At 43.2% G+C, this 20,528-nt stretch overlaps 1 protein-coding gene across 8 annotated transcripts in view; it reads right to left on the bottom strand.

Moving 5' to 3' along the window:
- Positions 1-20,528, bottom strand: part of MRTFB (myocardin related transcription factor B) — a 198,197-nt gene that overhangs the window by 14,375 nt on the left and 163,294 nt on the right. For all 8 annotated transcript variants that reach the window (XR_009452560.1, XM_059693213.1, XM_059693212.1 and 5 more), the window contains 7 exons: positions 18,281-18,418; positions 14,506-14,753; positions 7,053-7,185; positions 5,302-6,315; positions 3,828-3,962; positions 1,169-1,327; positions 772-909 (listed from right to left, as the gene is read on the bottom strand). Coding sequence is in view for 7 of the 8 variants with exons in the window: in XM_059693213.1 (XP_059549196.1) it covers positions 772-909; positions 1,169-1,327; positions 3,828-3,962; positions 5,302-6,315; positions 7,053-7,185; positions 14,506-14,753; positions 18,281-18,418 (1,965 nt within the window). In the remaining variant the exon portion in view is untranslated. The remainder of the gene's footprint in view (positions 1-771; positions 910-1,168; positions 1,328-3,827; positions 3,963-5,301; positions 6,316-7,052; positions 7,186-14,505; positions 14,754-18,280; positions 18,419-20,528) is intronic.

Raw genomic sequence — 20,528 nt, 5'->3', positions numbered from 1 at the left:
TAAAAAGGTACATCCACTAAAAAAAGTTACAACAAAGTGAGTACTGTATATATCTTATTCAATAAACATTCATTTAAAAGACTGAGTTATGAAGAAGTATGAGTCCAAATATATTTTAAAGATTTTCTAATCATAAAAATGGGTTATATACAGCAGAATATTAATAAAAGGATTCTGGGTGGTAGGACCATTGGTCATTTTTCTCTATTTTTTTATAATTAGAAAACAAGTTATGCAAAGATTTTTCGAGAGACTAGATGTGAGCAAAACATACATGTTTAGTGAAATGTTAGTAACAAGCTCTTCAGGAACACAGGAAAAACTGACATCAGATTGTTTCAAAACCTCAGACACATTGACATGTGTCTAAATCTACGAGAACTTAGGCGATGTGGTCAGAGCTGACTTAGTTATGGAAAACGAAGAAAAATCTATCAACTTGTCTATTTCCCTGAGAGGAGGCTCTTACTCAGGAAAAAGAAAAGAGGGACCCGTGTAACAATCACATCTACCCTAACACAACCCATCCTTCGGCCCCAAAGGAGAAGTTAAAAGACAAACCCCGAATTTCTGAGTAATTGCAGGTTACATGGCTGCTGAAACCTGCTTGGAAGTGGGGGTCTTTATAGTAAAGGATAATGTGATTTAAACATTTAAAATGCAAACAAGGCTCCTAGCCATGGACTTAGTGTCTATTGGGGCAAGTCCACCTTAGAAAAGGGATTCAATTTGAGGATGACAGATGACATAGAAGCCACTGGCCGCACTTACCTCTGGAAGAGAGGACTGGGTACTGCGTGTCTGTTTGATGGCCTCCTCGTAGCGGGGAGGGTCTTTCGTCTTGGGGACTGGGCTCCCAAACAGAGAGTGCTGGACGACAAACGGCTGGGGTGGCGGGGGTGAGCTCGGCTGTGGCACACAGAGGAGCATATGTCAGCTCTGGGCAGTAAGCTTCCTCATGCCCTGGCTGTTGCTCACGCAGGCATGGACCTCCTAGGCCAGTGAGGCTTCTGACCTAAGACCTACCTGTGAGGCTGTCTTCACTGTGATATTTTCAGCTATTTCCCCCATGAATACTGATCTTCGGTCATTCCCAGCCTAAAGCTCTGGGCTTTGGGACGGTCTGTACCCAGAAAGCGTGTCACTGGAGCAGTGGCTGCAGGCTTACCTTGCTGGGAGGGCTCGGTCCGTTTTGCAGGGATGGAAGGGGCGCACTTCTGGACTGGAGAACGCTGCTGGACGTCTTGTTAACAAAGGGCTGCTGGACCGCTGGAGCGGGTGGTCTCTGATACGAAAGAACTGTATTGGATGCCGAGCTTGTGAAAACCTGAAATGAATAAGTATATTCCCATCAGTTTGCCCTTCCTACTAAAGAAAACCATGTTTTAAAACGGGTTGGTTAACTTTTTCTGCAAAGGGCCACAGGGTATACAGTTGAGGGTTTGTGGGCTGTGCTGTCTCCGTGGTGACCGCTTCTCTCTGCTGTTGTAGCACAGAAGTGGCCCGGACAACATGGAAATGAATGTGTGGGCGGGCACCAGTACAATTTCATCTACAAAAACAGGCAGGGCTGGATTTGGCCCATAGACATGGTTTGCCACCCCACTGAGCATCAGTAGTCCCTTTGCTCGTCTTTGATGGCAGCATGACAGTATTTTTTGGGAAAGCAGCATTTCCTCAGCATAATTTCCCTAGTAAATGACAGCTGAATTTCTTAATTCCTCACTAGAGTGATCGCATCTATTCTCCTGGCTTTACTGTTCACGATGAAGCTAATGATCCCAAGCCCACCTCTCTTCCAACCTTGCTCCCAAGTGCCAAAGTCACATTTACAAACATAAATTTGGGACATCTCAAATGGAATATATTCCAAACTAAACTTTTCCCTTCTTCCCTCTATCCCTAGCCTCTGAGAAAGTAATTGCTGGTTTTGCCTTCATATTTCTTTAAACTTTAGTAAATAGAGCCACCAGTCTACTCTGCTTCCTCTCCTCAGAGCTCACATTTCTTAGAAATGACCCTTGGATCAGGCCTCTGTTCTTGCTGTCCTAATCCAGGTCCTTATTATCTATTATCTGCCACTGGAATCCTGCCCTAGCAACCAGGCCATGCCCCCTGCCTGTCAACCCTCCACAATACAAGCTTAGCACACACCTGACGGAGCTCTGCCACTCAGTGGCTCCTCTGTCTTTAGGGTAAAAGCTAACCTTTGGCTGGCATACAAACCTTCTCACTACCTGGCCCTTTTCCATGCTACCCGAAAGGCTACACATGCTGTGGCCATGCTCAGTTTTCCAGCTGCTTGGAAATTTCTCCAGATCCTCGCAAAGCCCTATTTAAAATCTGCCTCCTTCTGAGAAGCTGTCTGATCCATTGGGCAAAGCTGGGATTTCTTCCTGTGGAACTAACTGAAAATGTTCTGTTTAGTCCCTATTAAGAGCCAAAGGTTTTAAGGCCTTTTACAAATGTATGGCCAGACTATTGATATTTAACTGTATTTCACAGAACTGGTTTGCTCATAAAAATGTTTAATATACTTTATGCCACTCGTATTCAGAGAGTGAAAAACTTATCCCCTGCATTTTTATTGTAAATATACATAAGTATTTCTTAAACATGAAATTAGGCATGTGTGTGTTTATATTCCTCTAAACAGTACGACTTATCTGTCAACACCTCTTTTAAAAGGTTGAATTTCCTAATATTTGGTAAAACATACACAAAAACTTCTTCCTTTAAATTGGGAGTAATGATTCCTAATTCTAGTATTTTGAGATCAGTGAATAAGCCCTTATTTATCCTGTCTAGATAATGTTTTTCTTTCCCCCTAAAACCAAGAAAACGGTCTCAACATTTAAACGTTCACTAAGCTTATCACTACACTAATATGTCATTTTCAGCCCAAAATAAGTAATATGCAGAACTTCGCATTTTTCAGAGGAGAGCCCAAAAGAGAGCATGTGTGTTCATGTGCCTGTTCTGACCCAAGAGGTCGTTTCTGTCTGTCCCTCAAGCTCTCAGCCCAGACAGCTCACCCCACCCTGGGGCATATCGACAGGTCTAGTTATCTAGGTTCCTTTATGTTAAAGATGGAAATTCTGGGACTAATACTAAGTCTCAAGGTTTATAACAGTAAGACCTTGGGATTTTTCTGACAAGGAGATGTGCACACAGCGCCACCTACTGGACGGTGGGAAGTCTGGTAACTGTTGGGGCTATTTAACAGAATTTTTAGGTGGAACTCCTTTAGGGGACAGTGAGCCCTAGATCAACACCATCATTTTAAAGATGAGGAAACTGACACTCAGAGAAAGACAGTGAACTGTGCACAAGGCCCATCACGTAGCTGAACCAAAATGAGAGCCAGACCCAGGCTATCTGGTTCTCAATCCATGAGATGGCAAACTCAAAATATAGAAACGTCTTACTCAAGAGATACATTTCAGAAAATGTCTTTTTCTTCAAATATCTCTTCCCAGGGAACAGTACCTTTCCCCCTACAAAAATGGTTAATTTAAGAAAAATTTAAACCCAACAAGATTCTACATATAAAGATTGAAAAAATACCTTTGAAATGTTTACTTAGAAAAGGAGGTGAACTGTTAAGACAAGCTACCTTTTAGTAATAAAGAACTCTCTTTCCCAAATACTTGGATAATCTGCAGACAAATGGCCTCTGACCTGAGGCTCCCGCGGGAGATGGATCGGGAGGTGCATCGCAGCAAGAACACAGCGAGCTCCCCGGAGGAGGCCCCTGTGACGATGCTGAGTGGTCAGGCAGATGAGGGACCAGTCAGCCCCGTCTGTCACCCTTCAGTGTCACCAACCTTTCTGACTTGCGGCTGACTGAGCACGTGCGGTGTGAACGTGCCTGGCTGCTGAGGCCCAGTCTGTGCCAAGCCCGGGGACAAGGCGGTGGTTGCTATCTGAGGCTGAGTCTGGACTCCTGCTTGTGGTGGAGTCTAGGAGGCAAAGTAGATAAATAAAAATAAGTCAATGTAATTGTCAAAGTCAAAGTTAGAATCAAGAGTTAGGTGTGAGATAACTGGTCATGTGGGGGATCTTATCTAAAATGAAATAAGATAAAATGTTTACAGATATACACTTCAACTCATCAGCACCTAAATTTGAGCCTTAACAATTCTAAACCATAGAGTTAAACACCAGACCAGTTATTTTCATGCTCTTATTATTCCTTAAGTGACTAAGATGTTCATTTGAAATTTTTGTGAGAATAGAAAACTGAAGAAAGAACCTGTAGCAGCTCTACACCTAATAGGTCAGGTGTTACAATGATTTTAAGAGCGGCAGGGAAACTGTGAGGCCTGAGTCTAAATCCCTGCGTTTAAGCTGCAATGCGTCCCCTCTCTGGGGACAGTCAGCACGTGCTGGCACACACAGGCCCAGAAGGTAATGCGGTTCTTCTCCTAAATGTCAATCCTCAGGGAAGATCTGGACAGAATAGTAGTTTAGGAAAGCTACATTAAAGAGCAACTTACCATTTCACAGACTCTGAAGGTGAAATGGGAATTAGGATTTTCGCAAATGCCAAGGGCCTGTGGGTCACCTCTGCTCAGGATAACTGGGTGGTCCAGGCTGAGGAGCACCACTGCATGTGGCCGTTTGTTAAAACCCACTGGAATCACGTTACATAAAAACACCGTAAGGTCAATGCACAGGTTGCGTGGGCATAGAAGGAAATGACACAGTAACTCCGTGTCCTCAGTAGCCTCCTCACTCTAACTTTGGTGGTGGCCTTTTCCTTAATGCAGGCACCTTCTCATCGATGGTGCCTTTCAGGGACATGTGGGAGGCAGAATATAAGAGTGGACATAAGAGTCAAAAGGCTGAGGTTTAAACACTAGTTCTGTCCTTGGGCAACTTGCCAAACCTCAAGGGCCTCAGTTTCCTTATCTAGAAATGGGGTTTATCACTTGGATTTTCTGGGGGAAGGGAGGAGTAAATGAAGTAAGCTGTTTAAAATACTTGAGACTGTGCCTTGTGCATAAGAAGTACTCAGTAACAGTAGTTATCACGATAATGTCAAAGGTATGTAAAAACATGTACGATCCTGTGTTCATTAAAGGTGAAAGGTAACAGAAATAGAAAAGCATCCTCATTTTTTACTACCTAAAAAGAGTGCTGATGTTCAAATTTTTGAACATCACCGCACCCCCACCAACAGTTTTCTGCTTCCGTGAAGCCTGATTTGGATGCATCTATGAGAAAGCTCAGGTGTGTGTCCTGAGTGTCCATGCCATGTGGGCTGCGAGGCAAGTAGTTAGAAGACAAACTTCACACCTGGAGTTTGAGGCTGCCCACGGGGAGCTGCACGGAGGTGACACTGGAGCCCTGGATGGACACTGGCAGCAGCAGCTGAGCAGTTTGCGTGGTCAGCAAAGCCTGCGGCTGAGCGACAACAGCAGGCGGCGGCTGTCCCTGGGAGCTCACGTAAAACTGTGGGACCACGCTCGGCTGCTCTGCCTGGGCCACAGGGACCTCTTGCTTGATCACTACAGCCTTTTTGGCGACAAGGGTCTGGCCACCCGCAGAGACAGGCTGCCTGGGGCTGGAGCAGTCCGTGAGTGAGGTCTCGTCTTTGACGGAGGAGCCCACCCTGCCCTGTTTCTGCTCTGACTGGCTGACAGCATGAGCAGGGGCGCTGGGCTGGGGGTCCAGCGGCCGCCGCTGCTGCTGCTGCTGCCCTCGTTTTTCAACCTCCAGTTGCATTTTCAGAACTTCCACGAGCTTTTGCTCTTGTTCCAGTTTCCTCTTTAGCTCTTCGATCTGCTTCTCTTTCTCCTGAAGCTTGCGATCCTTCTCAGCTGCGTCCAGTTCCAGAGTGGACAGAGTGCTGCTGGTGGGACTCAGGCTGTCTTCGTTACTGGTCACTCTCAAAGGAGATGAACACAAGAACTGGGATGGAGACATCATGGTCATAATCTCGGTGAAAGTGTCGGCCATGTTTGTGTCCTCAGTGCTGAGACTGGACTGTTCGGAGGGAGACGGTGAGATTGGCAGAGGCGAATTAACATTTTCCACGTGGATCACGTTGCTGGTTCCAGCAGGTGGCAGTTCTGCCTTGAGAGGGGAGCCCGAGCTCGTCACACAGTTATGCAGGGTGGGGACTGGCGCCGCCATGGTGACTTCTGGGCTACTGGTGACGACGGCAGATGTCGACACTGCCACGATGCCGTCAGCAGCAGCGCCGTTGCTGTTCATCTCCTGGTAGGGTTTCAGGCGTTCGATAAGGTTTGGTTTGGTGCCTGACACTGGAAGACCTCTTAGCTTCAGTTCTGTTTTCAGTTCTGATACCTGGAAGAACAAACAAATCAGCTCTCTTTGTCTGGTATAGCTTTCTGACAAGTCTACAGGACACTTTTGTGGCCAGGACAACTCCATATTATTGCACAGCTGAAAGTGGGGCCGTTTCACATTACAGACCTGAACAATTCAGAAGGCCAGTGATAATAAACAAGGGTTTTTAGAGGGCGATTCCTCTGTTATGTCAAAGAAATGATTTACTACCAGAAATGAGTAATTACTATGTGCCAGACACTGTTCGAAGTGGTTTATTCTTTCAATAAACACCTCACATGAGGTGTTGGTATTATTGTTTCCATTTTAAAGAATAGAAGAAGATCAAGGAAAGAGAGGTTGAATCACTAGTCCAAGCTACCACAGATAACAAGACGGCTGAGCTGGGGCAGAAACCCAGAAAGGCTGCCCTGGAGATCATGTTCTTAACTGTTACGTTTCCCTGCTTCTCCTAAACTTGGCAATGAGCAGGGAAGGAAAAAATCTGCCTCTGGAGTCAGAACAGGTATGGCGCTGACACATAGCATACGCTCAATAAATGAGAGTTATTACTGGTCATTGTAATAACATTGTAAAATAAACTTAATGGACGCGAAAGGAAAGTACCGTTATAAGGGTTATCATATTGTTGGTAAAGTTGAATGTATACTGAAAACTACCTGCTAGACAAATCTGGCAAATCATTTACACGTCTATGGTACAAAGGGTGAATAGACTCTACTTGGAATTACCACCTTTAAGTCATCCAAGCTGGGAGGCAGAGGTCCTGGCTTCCTCACAGGAGCAGATGCATTCTGTCTTGGTGTGTTAGGTGTGGTATTGTTCAAAGCTGAATTGCCACTGTTGTTATTTTTGTCGTTGAGGGGCCTTCAAAAGAAAAGGAAATTTAGAATTTACAATAAAACTAGTGGTCTGGTGCACAGATTTGTGCACATTGAAAGGAAATTAGAGGAAATTAATTAGAAGAAAGCATTATTCGCCCTTTCTCTATAATAGAAGTGTCAGAGATGAAAGAAAATTAGTAAAATGTATATGAAAATAATATATAAATTGATTAATAACATAACAAAAACATATAAAAAACATGATATAAAAACACTGATAAAAACAATGACTGATAAATTGATTAAACGTATTCTAATATCTCCCTGTATACCACATTAAGAGTAAAAACACTTTCAGAGTGCTTGACTAATTTCCCTTGTGATGAAGTATTTACAACTTTAATGTCAGATGCTCTTCGAACTCGAGAGAAAGCAACATATAACTGACCATGTCTGGAAATGGGTTCAGGTAGGAATATTCCTACCCTGTGTAGAGTTTGTCCTTGTGATTTATTAATAGTCATTGTAAATGCTGGCATCACGGGAAACTGTCTTCGAATTAATTTAAATGGGAGGCCAGTGTCAGATGGGGACAAATCAATTCTTGGAATCAGGACAACCTCTCCTTCTGCAGATCCTATTAATACCTCAGCTTCGATTATGTTAGGTCATAATCTTTTGATAATAAATCTGGTACCATTACAAAGACCTCATTTACTATTGAGATTCCTCAATAGCATGATGATTGCACCCACTTTCAATTTTAATTTATGACACGGCATTCCCAAAGGAGTAGTATTATTAAGAAATTCGATGGGAAAATTCTCCTTTTTGGCATCATCCACTGAATCGATGGAATCACTTTCTTTCAGCTTCAGAGGTACGTTATACCAATAATTGGCCTTCAGATACATTTTGTCGATGACACTGGCTTCTTTAGGCTTCAGAGGTACGTTGTGCCAATAATTGGCCTTCAGATACATTTTGTCGATGACACTGGCTTCTTTAGGCTTCAGAGGTACGTTGTGCCAATAGTTGGTCTTCAGACATACTCTGTCGACACTGCTTTCTTTCAGCTTCAGAATGTCGACAAAAACAACCAAATTCACGATCGACAATGACAGATCGAAACACACGCATGTGATTGGTGCCAGTGAGAGTTTTGTATGTATCTCGCATGCGCGAGTCAACGTTTATTTTTAAATTGCCAGTGCGTGTCATATGTACCAGCTGGTTGGTCGGTCGTACGGTCAGTCACTTAGCCTTTTATATATATAGATAATTTCTGGATTTGACATTGCTTCTGCTAAAAATTTGACTATTAAGTTAGGAGGAGAAAAATACCATGGTCATGTAACTCAGTATGGTAAAGATGTCGATCAAATCAGGTCCCAGTAAAAATCCCTGCAGGTTGTGCTTGCTTTGTAGAGATTTAGAAAGTGATTCTAACCTTTATATGGAAATGCAAAGCACAAAGAATGGCCATGGCAGCTCTAAAGAAGAGCAAAGCTGGGAGAGCCATACCACCAGATACCGACAATTATTACAAAGCCAGTTTACTCACATGGTGTGGTGCTGGTGCAAGGACAGAACCACAGACATATCAAGATCAGAAAATGCAGAAACAGACTCCCACATACATCAGCCTTGGAGTTATCACAAAGGTGACACCCACTGCAGTACTGGCCACACTGGATATTCATACAGGAAAAAATACTGCTCCTGATGGACCCCTACCTCATATCATCTTCAAAAACCCAAATGTGGCCCTAGACAGTTTGGCTCAGTGGAAAGAGCGCCGGCCTGCGGACTGAAGGGCTCTGGGTTTGATTCTGGTCAAGGGCATGTACCTTGATTGCAGGCTCGATCCCAGGCCTGGTCTGGGGAGTGCGAAGGCAACCAATCAATGTGTCTCTTTCATATCAATGTTTCTCTCTCTCCCCCTTCCACTCTTTCTAAAATAAATCAATGGAAAAATATCCTTAGGCAAGGATTAATAAAAACAAACAAAATTCCTAAGTGTGAATTTTGAAAACAATAAAGCTTTTAGAAGAAAACTAGGATAATATCTTCGTGGCCTCTGGATAGAAAATATTTCTTAAACAGGACACAAAAAGCACTAAATACAAGGGACACCTTTAAGAGGGTGAAAAGACAAGCCAAAGCCACTGAAGAAATATTTGTAATACATTTTTTTTCTGACAAAGGCCTCATATCTACCATATACTAAGAGTCTTGCAAATCAGTAAGAAAAAGACAGAAAACCCAATGGGAAAATCTTGGGTAAGCATAGCACAAGAAAGCATATCCTAATGATCAATAAATATGTGAACAAGACCTTAACCTCAACAGGTAGGAAAATGCAAATGAAATGCACAACAGAACACCACCACACATCCAGGAGGACTGCTGCTAGACCAACACTGCCAATACCAACTACTTGGAACAGTCAGGACTGTCCCATACACAATTGCCAGAACTGTGCATTGGGATAACCACTCTGGAGAACTATTTCACAGTATCTACTTAAAAAAACCCATGCCTATCCTCTGACCCACCAATTCTATTCCTGACAGACACCTGACAAAGACATACATTTGTCAGCCATAAGATGCAGGCGAGGATATTTATTATGTCATTTTTCATATCAGCCCCAATGGGAAGCAACCCAATTGTCCATCAAGAGTATGAGGGGTAGACAAATTACAGCATACTATTCAGCAAAAATGAACTGCTATTTGCACCAGTGACGATGCATCTCACAAACATGTTGAGCAAAAGGAGCCAGACACACGTGTACTATAGGTTTGTATTTATATAATGTTCAAAAGCAGGCAAAACTAATCTACAGGATAGAAGTCAGGATAGTCACCGAGAGAGGATTGATAATGTTGCATGTCTTTCTTTTCAAAAAAATTTTTATTTTAGAGAGAGAGGGAAAAGGAGAAACACTGATCTGCTGTTCTACCTATCTATGCATTTATCTGTTGATTATTATATGTGCCCGGACTGAGGGTCGAACCCACAACCTTGGCATATCGGGACAATGCTCTAACCAACCAAGCCACTTGGCCAGGGCTAATGATAATGTTCCACTTATTTTTTTAAATTAAATAATTTGTACAATGTCATTTTTTAAAAATATTTTTTTATTGATTTCAGAGAGGAAGGGAGAGGGAGGGAGAGAGAAACATCAATGATGAGAGAGAATCACTGGGGATCGAGCCCACAGCCCGGGCATGTGCCCTTGACTGGAATCGAACCCAGGACCCTTCAGTCCACAGGTCAACGCTCCATCCACTGAGCCAAACTGGCCAGGGCATGTTCCATTTCTTGATGCAGGTGGTAATATGGGCATGCTTACTTTGGCATCAATTTTCACTTATGACTTATGAACTTTTCTGTATGTAAGATATACTTCATTTAAAAAAGTTTATTCAAAAATGTTGGTTAAGCAGTTGTCAAGTTCCAAAGTTAGGTGCTTTGTACCAATTTCCCTAAAAGCACCAAACTGAGGCCCCCCCAATGACTTCTTTTTACTGTGCTACTCCTGGCATTGAAACGCAAACAATGGCATTTTCTTCTTTGGTGGCTGACACCTACTAAAGAAGAGGGGACAGGGTGGTTGACACCGTGCAGTCAGCTTCATCGAGGCCAAGGCTTTACCATCGTACAAGCTGTGGCACTGACACCAGTGAGACTCTGAAGCCCACATTCTGAAAGTGGGCTCTGCGGTGATGGCGGGAATGGGCTGGGGTCCACAGCTGGATGGCCTTTCTCTACAGAGATTTAGGAAGCCTGTGTTCGAAGCCAGTTCTGGCCTTGTCAACAGCTAACTAACTCTTTACATTCATTTGAGTCTTTTTAACCTGCTTTATGTTTTGTTAAATACTTGAAGTATTTGAAATTAAGTTTCTTGAAGTTTGGATGAAATGACAATTATTTTAAATCTTATTTTTGAATTATGAAAACATTTTATTTAAATCAGAGTTTCTCAATCTTATCCTATATAATAAAAGCCTAATATGCAAATTGTCCCCTCAACTGGGAGTTTGACCACTCACTATGACGTGCGCTGACCACCAGGGGTTGGTGTGGAATGCTGCGGGCATCGGCGATGTGCTGCGACCTCTCACCGGCTATCTGGGGGCAGGGGTGACGGGGATGGAGGTGAGGTGAGAATGCAGCTACATGGGGGTGGGGGTGACAGGGATGGAGGTGTGGTGAGAATGTGAGGTGTCCACCGAGCTCGCTCTCACTCCCCCTGCTACCCTCCTCCGGGGCGCCAGGGCTTGTGCACTGGGGAAGCCCCTGCGCTCAGGTGCTGGGCGCCTGCGAGGAGCCCGCCCCTGTGCGGCATCTTCTGGGTAAGCTAGGCTGCAACCGCCAGGACCACAGGGGCCGGTCAGGCTCCCCATGGGTTTGCACAGGAGCCGGTCTGTGAGGCTGGTCAGGAGAGAGTGCGCTGCCCACCCAGCTTCCGTGTGGTGATGCTGTGTGGCCCAGAGGCCTATGCTGCGCCACAGCCTGCGGCATCCAGCCGCACTCACCACATCACCGCATGGAGACGGGCACCATGACTCAGGTGGAGGGGGGTGTGCGGGTGCCCAGGTGCTGCCCAGGGTCCAGGGGTCAGCTGGGACCTGCCCTTCCACGCCAGATGCTCACACTTGATTGCCACCCAGGCCTATGGACCGCACCCATGCATGAATTTCGTGCACTGGGCCTCTAGTATTCAATATTGTCCTTGTAAGGAGCCTTTTCAGACAGTTCTTCCTTATTGCTCTCCCTATGAAATTCTAATACCATGGATATGCTGCATGCTTGTCTATGTATTGTATCTATGTATGTTCTTTATTAAATTAAAAATGTAAGATTCTCTTCAACCTACTTTTGGTCCCTTGTGAATGAAATTATCTCCTTGAGAATACATTATTTCAGTGAATTATTCTATTCATGCTCTTTTTGGTTGAGATTCTACGATACTCCTGGTTACTATGATGAACAATTCAGTATTTAATTCAACCTTTAAAGTAATGGAAATAAATTGACGTTGCTTTTCCCCAAATCAAGAGGGAAAAAGTGGGGGTTGGGAGGAGACTAATGTGATCACTGTGTGGATGAGAAACCTGAAGCTGAGAGAGATGGCATGACCTTCCAGGAACCTTTGGCCAGTGTGTGGGATTATAGCCCTGTGAATTCAGGCTCTTGCTCCTTCCATGGTACCAAAGGCTGCATTATCAAGAAAATCCCACTACTGCAGGCACTGCAGGACCTCCACATTTAGTTTCTCGTAATGGAGTTTTGGTAAAAAATGTGTTAAAGCCATCTCCATTTCTAGGACCTGGAAGCTAAACAGAACTGATGCTCAGTCTTTGTGTGAGGAAATAGTGCTGAGGAACCACGGGCTTGCCTCCTCCTGGTCCCCGGATCTTCCTGTGTGAAGTTTTCCTTGGACGGCTTGGCTTGGTCACTTCAGTGGTGGGAATGTTGGCGGAGGAGGGGGGACTGGAAGCCTTGGGAAGACAAAGAACTAAAGAGTTCAGAAGCTCACTCCTCAGATGTATTCTTCCCGTCTACAAAGCCAGTCCCATGCAGCCAATATCTTTCATTACAGTAAAGACTATTTCATAGACAGCACAAAAAATCCTTTCATGGGGTTTCAGTTGACCAGTTTCCTCGTCTGGGAATGGAACCAACAATATCAGTCCTCGTAGAGTAACCATGTGGATGATGATGATGTGAAGGCTGAGCACACTGCCTGGGCATGGTCAGGAGCACACACACACGTGTGCCATCGCTGCTGTTACCATCGTGGAGCCCAAGGAGGGTGGAGGCAGTGGGGATACCTCCGACGTGGACAGAGCTGCCAAGTGGCGTCGTTCGTTTCTGATGCTCTTTCAGCTCTTGGCCTTCCTGGTCCCCTGCCAATGTCAACAGCTGTCTCAGGCCTGCTTGCTCTTAAAATAATAACACGCTACAAGGTTCTTCCCTCCTTCATCTCCGTGCCCTGATGTTGTGGATTTAAGTGCTTCACAGTAAAGTCCAAATGACTAGTCTAACTTTCCTTGACATATTTGGTTCTTGAAAGAAAACAGTGAAGTGATAACCATTAGCACGTGCGGAGGTCTTTCTTACAGAGAAGCCGCTTAGTGGGTCTGTTTTCCACTCCCCGGGGAGGAATGCTTAGCCTCCTGTAGAACACAAGTCCAGTGTCTCCAGATCATGTGATTACAAGTCGAGGGGCTTGACCCAGAGAATAATTTTTCCTTGTATGAGATTTGACCTTTTTCTAGAGTTTCTTTTCCAAGTTGAATCTAAATATCCCTTCCTCCTAAAAAGTGAACAAAGTGAAGGACGGGGGGCTTTGCATTTTTACCTGTTTCCCAGAAAAAGCATTTGAGGGTGCATACCTGGAAGTTTCTTTTATTACATAATTAAAATAAGCCATGGATGTCTTGCTATGGATTCAATCGCAGAAACTGCCAGAACTCACTCCTTCTATCCCTCCCAACTGGGCTCAAATTGTGGAAACATGTTTCTTCTCCATGGTTGTTGGTCACAAAGACTTTTCATTCACTGTCTTTTGGGACATCTATCCTGTTCCTTCTTTTCCATTATCACTGCCCTTTCATCGTCTGGGATCTACTTTACTGCAAAATTTCCAACTGGCTTTCCTATTTCCAGACTCCCCTTCAGCACTGGCGTCAAATGATTCTTTCCTGCATGTTGATTTTACCACGTCAGTGCAGCCTCTGAAACAGCTACCACATCAAACCTAGAGTCGGCCCAATTTCAGGTTCCTGCAGACATCGACCCTACTCAATTCTGTCCTCCACTTTCTTAAAAAACAAATCATATTATTTAACAGGCCATTCTTCTCACCATCCCATAAACAGTCCCTGCCCTCTGTACCTCCCCTCACATTGTTCCCCTTTGCTTAGAGGGCCCTTCCCAGTTTCAGGCCCTTCCCCACATACACATCCTGCCTTTTTCATAAAACTTTCTTTGACCACTCCAGGTTTTATGGTTCTGCTTTTTTTTAAAAAAAACTGTTTTACCAGCTCTTATGCTTTTCTCATAGCATTTACCACTAGGCAAATCTTTCTTGGATGCGTAATTGTGAAAAGTCACTTCTAACTTAAAAATTCAGAACTGACTTTGGAGGCCAAAACCGAGTGGCATGCAGGCTATTCTCACTGTGCTGACTTCAGACACTGTATGAGAAGCTTTGATGGCAAGAAAATGAAAACGGTCATTAAGCACAAATAAATCACAACATCCAACCTTCAGTAACTAATGGATCCTCATAAAAACCACAGTAAAATCCACTTTAGGAGCCAGCCCCGCCCCAGCCCCATACTTGAGTGGCGCAGGCAGGATGGTCTGGTAGTTGTAGTGCTGCTGCTGTTGGCTCAGGATCTGTAGTTGCAGGAACAGCTGCTGCTGCTGGAGCAGGCGGGCGTAGTTGGAATCCAGCTGCGGCTCGTTCTTCTCACCTTTCTGGTCTGGTGGAATGTACTGGTGGTACTTCAACTTCTTTACCCGTGGTTTGGGGTCTTTGCATTTTTTGCTACGGTGCTTGTCATTTGGATTCTTGGGGTGGCTTTGCTATTTGTGAGAAAAGGGGAGTAAGAACATTTTAAGAGATGCCACCACATGCAATCTATTTTACAGTGCCTCAGGATTTGGAATGAAAAGGCAACACAGCTTGGGAACTGGTAGAGCCACCGTGGAAAGCAACATACCAGATACATTTAGAGAGCCAGGAAAACATTCACATATTCCCCTGACCAAGAAATGTTGCTCCTAAGATCTCATTTCTCCTGCTATCTTGTTCCCTCAGAGTACGGGCAAGATGCTCAGCTCAGCATCATCCATTCACATTCAAAAACAGTCACACTCAGTCTTCTGTGCAGACACATTGCCAAGTGCTTCCATATATTATCTCCCAGTGAAAAACACATTGTACATTAAGTATACAACAGAAAAAAGATTAGGTATATTTCACTATAGCTATGTAATATTTTATAATCATTAAAAAACAATGGAGTCTGCCCAGCGTGGCTCAGTGATTGAACCAGGAGGTCACGGTTTGATTCCCAGTCAGGGCACATGCCTGGGTTGTGGGCTCAATCCCCAGTGGGGGTCAACAGGAGGCAGCCAATCAATGATTCTCTCTCATCACTGAAATTTCTCTCTCTCTCTCTTCCTTTCTGAAATCAATAAAAATATACAGACAGTCCTCAGGTTACGTTGGACTCGACATACGTTGTTATGTCGCCATCTCCCATTTATAAAAAAAAAAAAGCTGCATCATTTCGACGTATGTACATATGTGCTTTATGTTTTTTTATTAACCTCAAGTAAAGGTAGGAATTGTTATCTTTCTTTTAAATTTTTTTTTGCTGTTTCACTTCATTACTGCTGTGTATGTGCTCCATGTGAGCGTCGTAGGTGCTTATGTAGGTGGGTCCCGACTTACGGCGAAAATCGCATTAACGTCACGCCGTAGGAACGGATCTCTGACGTAACCTGAGGGCCTACTGTATTTTAAAAAAATCAATGGAGAATATGTAAAAACAGAAAAATGCTTGTAATGAGAATCAAGCGGAATAAAGGCTATGCATTTCTATGGAAAGTACACACACACAAAAATACTGAGCAATGTAAATATGTGTTTAAAATTTTTTTCAAAAATATATTTTTATTTTGAAAATGGTGTGTGAGACCCCATTTTATGATTAAGATTCAGATGACTCCTGAGTTTTCTTTCTCCTCCATTCATAAGTTACCAGATCACTTTCTACTTTTTGGTATTCATATTATAACTTTGTTTGGGGAAAAAAAGTCCACCAACAAAACAATAAGGTATAATTATTCCTAAGCTTCCTTAGGTAAAATACTCAGTAAGAAGACTTTTGAGAAGTACTACATTAAATATGGCTATTGGTGTGATCATTTTATATGTGTTCATATTCGAGTTAGGAAATAAAAAAAAAAACAAAAAAACAACAAAGAAAAAAAGACCAGAAACCATCGCTATCAATATTTACTTTTTGTCCACAGATATCCTCATGGCAACTCCCTCCCTTCTTTTAGATCTCGCCCAAGCATGCTACTAGGAATAGAAACGTCTCTCCTTGTCTGCTCGCAGCCCCAGTCCTCACTTTATCTTCACCGCGAGCCCTCTCTTGTTTTGCTGTTTACCTCTCAGTCCTAATCAAGGTGGGGTGCTTTGTCATGTTTCCTTCACTGCTTCACTGACTCTCATACCCAGAACAGTGCCTGGCACATAACAAGTGCTAGATAAGTATTTGCTGAGTAAGTTAATGATGAATGTGTATGCAATTAGAAATCACTTGAATTATCACTTACTACACATCACAATGTCAGAAAATATCCTTGCCCACTAAAAATCCTCCTGTAATCTCACAATTTTAATCAGTTCATTGTCATGTGCTTATGTTTTTATCAATAATACATTTTATTTCCAGTCTTTTCAAACTGAGCATAACAACGAATGGGGTCTGGGTTTTGGAGTTGTGACTATAACTGTTAGGTAATGGTAAACACTGACTCGACTGCGACCAGGAAGCTACCTGTTGACAAGGGAGGGGACACAAACACAAGAACCAGTGTTCCTCAGACCAAATCTGCTATTACCTATTAGCTGGGACATGTCTATTCTCTCAGGAAGCGAGGATGGGAAACAGCTTTCCTCATAGAAAAAGCCAAACAATTGTGGTCTGTTTCCTAATATGTACCGTCCTTTCCTCCACTGGCAGAGTTCTAGGGTTACCTTCCCAACCCCTGAACCTCACATTCTTACACAATGCCTGTTGCCGCTGAACCAAGGCCCTCCTTAAAGACAGACATAGTGAAGAGTAGAACTTTGAAGAGTAGCAGAGGCAGAGAACAAATTCTGTCTCTACAGGGAAAGATGGGTTGGCATTCAAATGCTCTTTGTGCCATTGTGGTACATGCTTCAGGATGTGGGAGGAGGTAAGAGCTGATTTTATTGAAGCAGTTGCCACTTGGCACCCTCTGGAATTTCTGGCTCCAATACTTAGCAATGGTAGATGGTGAACTATATTGCTATATACCCTTAAAGCCACATAGACTCAGCCACACTGACAAAGAGAGCCAGGAGTAGAAAGAGAACCTCCTGTCAAGGACAAGGACAGGCTCAGGGGCAGATGGCGATGAGGACTGTGCCTCTGAAGAATCTTGCAATGGGTTAACTGAGAAGGCAGAAAGAGGGCTGGCCTGGAACTTGGGAGACTGAGTCCTTCCTGGCCTCGTCACTTCACTTCTTTGGGCCTCAGTCTCCTCATCTGAAAGGTGGTAAGAGGGTTAGCTGGCTCCCTAATGTCCTTTTTTAGTTTGAGATCTGTGTTCTGCTAGTTTTGGCAAAAGGCACATTGAAATGATTAAACTCTTCCGCAGGTTATCCGCTACCCCCACTTTATTTAGCAGTTCTAAGTACACTTCAAAAATCTTGAAAAATGTACTATAGAGTACACATTTTAATATTCTTTGAGACTTATTCTGAGTTATTTTGACCAAGTAAAACACTAGGGAACAGTGCCACAAATCTGCAGCTTATCTGGAAAACAAACCAAGCTTCATCTGGCCAAATCTGCTAAATCAAAAAACCCTGCTTACTTCTTTAAACCTTTCACCTGTCATGTAATAGATCTGGAATACCACTGAGTTTAACCTTGTGTAGAAAGTCCAGAATCATGCTACCATTAAAGATCTGTTTGTGAGATTTGGGACTCGCGTGAAAGCACCTCCATCTACCCTGTGTCCCTTGTTCCGTCTTGATGGCCCGGGTGGGGGCAGGACTGGGCACTGCTGATAGAATGACCCCTACACCCTTCCTTGTGGCTCCAGTAGTTTATACACACCATAGTTTGTGCTGTTCTGTGACTGCAGAATAATAGGTCGTCTATTGAAGGTGGTAGTTTCAAATATTAAGGCCCGGTCTAGCAAGTCCTCCCATGCTTTTGTTTTCAAGGCTTCAGGCTAACAGGCAGGCTGGATGATGTGGACACAAGCCTTTGTCTTACATGTGTGGGGCTACAGACAAGAGTCACAAGATACTCAAACCAGTTTGTATGTGGGGTACCCACCTTTACCAGTGTTGGCCCAGGCTTTGCTGAGGACACAGTGTTTGAGGGGAGCACAGGAGCTGTGGCCCTTGTGGGGGGCTGATCCGTAGTAGCAGGCGTTTTCAAGAATTCAGGAACTGCTGGGGACACTGTAGTAAACTGGTGGAAAAGGCAGAAAGGGAACAAGTCTGTGAAATCAATGACAGTAAAAATAGAAAAACCAGAATTATAAGGGAATGACCTCATTAAAAAAAAATCCTACTACAAAAGAAACAAAAGGAAAGTATACTATTATGTTGGAGACCCAGATGGAGGAATAACATGTCTTACCTCCGTAAAACCAATTATTTAGTCTTTGCCCCAATAGTATAAAAAAGCTAACTCTAAATAGGGTTATATTGATTAAACTATAGTGTTTTCTCAGGAATATGGTCAGAACCGCCCTTTTTTGGCAGAAAAAAAAGTACAAGACTCTTGTAAAAATGGTCAAAACAATACATGGTATTCGTAAGGTTTGCTTGCCATACAGGTCACGCTAATCCGGGCTAACTCAAATGTCATCTTTAGTCTTTGTTTCAGGGCGCGATGAGCCCCTCCACCACACCCAGACCCACTGTCAGGCAGCACCTGGGAGAAAGCTTCACTCCTGCAGGCCCTCCTGCACGTGTCCCTCAGTGTGGCTCATGGCTCATGCTCCTACCTCCAAACCCAACTAGGTATTCATCACCCTCTCCCCCCATCTCTTGCAAAGAAAATATGGCGATTATTTTTGGTAAGATTGACCTGTTTCATGGGCCGCACCCTCACACTTAAAGCAAGAAGTTAATTTGTTACCTGGGCAATTATTCAATTTCAATTTGGGATCATATATTAACAAAGGAAACCACAGAAGGCTTGGCTAGGTTTTTATCAACCACCTAATAGTCTATTCCAGCTAGCACTCTACTTTAAGTATTCATTTACTAGAAAGAGATATTACTATTACAATGAATCAGTCAAATCTTGCCTATTGATTACTACTTGGGTTTACTATTACTAGCCTTATCTTAAGGAAAAATGTCTTTCTTTATCACAACGTTTCCAAACAACTCTCAATTTCATTACAACAATCAAAGTCAGTTCTCTTGTTGAAGTATTTGGGTTTAAAAATAGCAAATTGTATTTTCCCTCCTTAAAATAAATGACCTGAAAAGTCAGAGTGCTATTAGCTGCAAGAAATATGAAGCTTGGCACATACTAGATACTCAATAAATATTTGTTTAATGGGTGAATGGAAATTCCTTGTGGCTTTACTCATGCTAGGTCACACTCTCAAGCCTGCTGGGCCTGTATGTGTGTGAGTGTGCAATTAATTGTGCTGCCCATGTCAACTCTCTGACATTTTTTATTTTGCCATTGATTTCAGCTTTTAAGTAATTATCAGTAACCGTAAGTGTTGACAATAGAAAAGACTTGCTTTTTAAAAAATGGCTACACTCAGTTTCATTTTCAAACAGAAACGAAAGGAAGAACTTATCCAAAGTGTTGACACCTATGCTCCAGGCTGACTTCCGCCCCCAATGGCCCTGCGACGCCAGCTCCTCGATGGACCTCTGGCATGAAGTGAAAGATGTCAGCCAGCTGATCACTGCTCTAAGGGCTAGGATTCTAAGTTGTTTTCCTTTCACTTTGTACATTTTTGGGAAATGATACTTATCTCTGGGTCAATTTTCACACAGGGGAAAAACATTCCTTGGCTATTAAATAATTGGCATATGAAGTAGAATCAGATATTGAATTTTAAAATATATATTTCCTTGCAGATAAATTCTACTAATCTGGCAGCTATTTACCAGTCCAGCCCCCACTGGCTGTTTTGATAGTAATGATGCATTTGAGAGCAGTCAGTGTTAATAATCTGAAAAATAACCCAGGAGCATGAATGTGGTGTTAACTGTAACATTATGGAAACGTTTTGCCTATACGTATTTCTAAACCCTGCCTAATTGACTTCAGCCCTGATTACTGACTGGTACTCCCATCTTCATAGCTCTTTTGGTATTTCAGTGTGACTTTGCTTTCGGAAAACCACAGATTCCAGCATAATACAAGAATAGCTCAACTGAGATACCAGTGATTAACTTTACCTAATCTGAAAATAAATTCAGTTAAAAAGGAAGAAATAGCTAAACTCTGCTTTACATTTTGCCAATCTGTTTCATGTGCCTTAGCAAAAACCCTCCAAAAAACCTTGGGTCATATCTAGATGTTAGAATCCTAGTGGCTAGAG

The sequence above is a fragment of the Myotis daubentonii genome, chromosome 4 (genome assembly GCF_963259705.1).
Source record: "Myotis daubentonii chromosome 4, mMyoDau2.1, whole genome shotgun sequence".
NCBI classification, from domain to species: domain Eukaryota; kingdom Metazoa; phylum Chordata; class Mammalia; order Chiroptera; family Vespertilionidae; genus Myotis; species Myotis daubentonii.
Note: the sequence above shows the minus strand (reverse complement) of the source record. Positions and strands in the feature narration are given on the sequence as shown.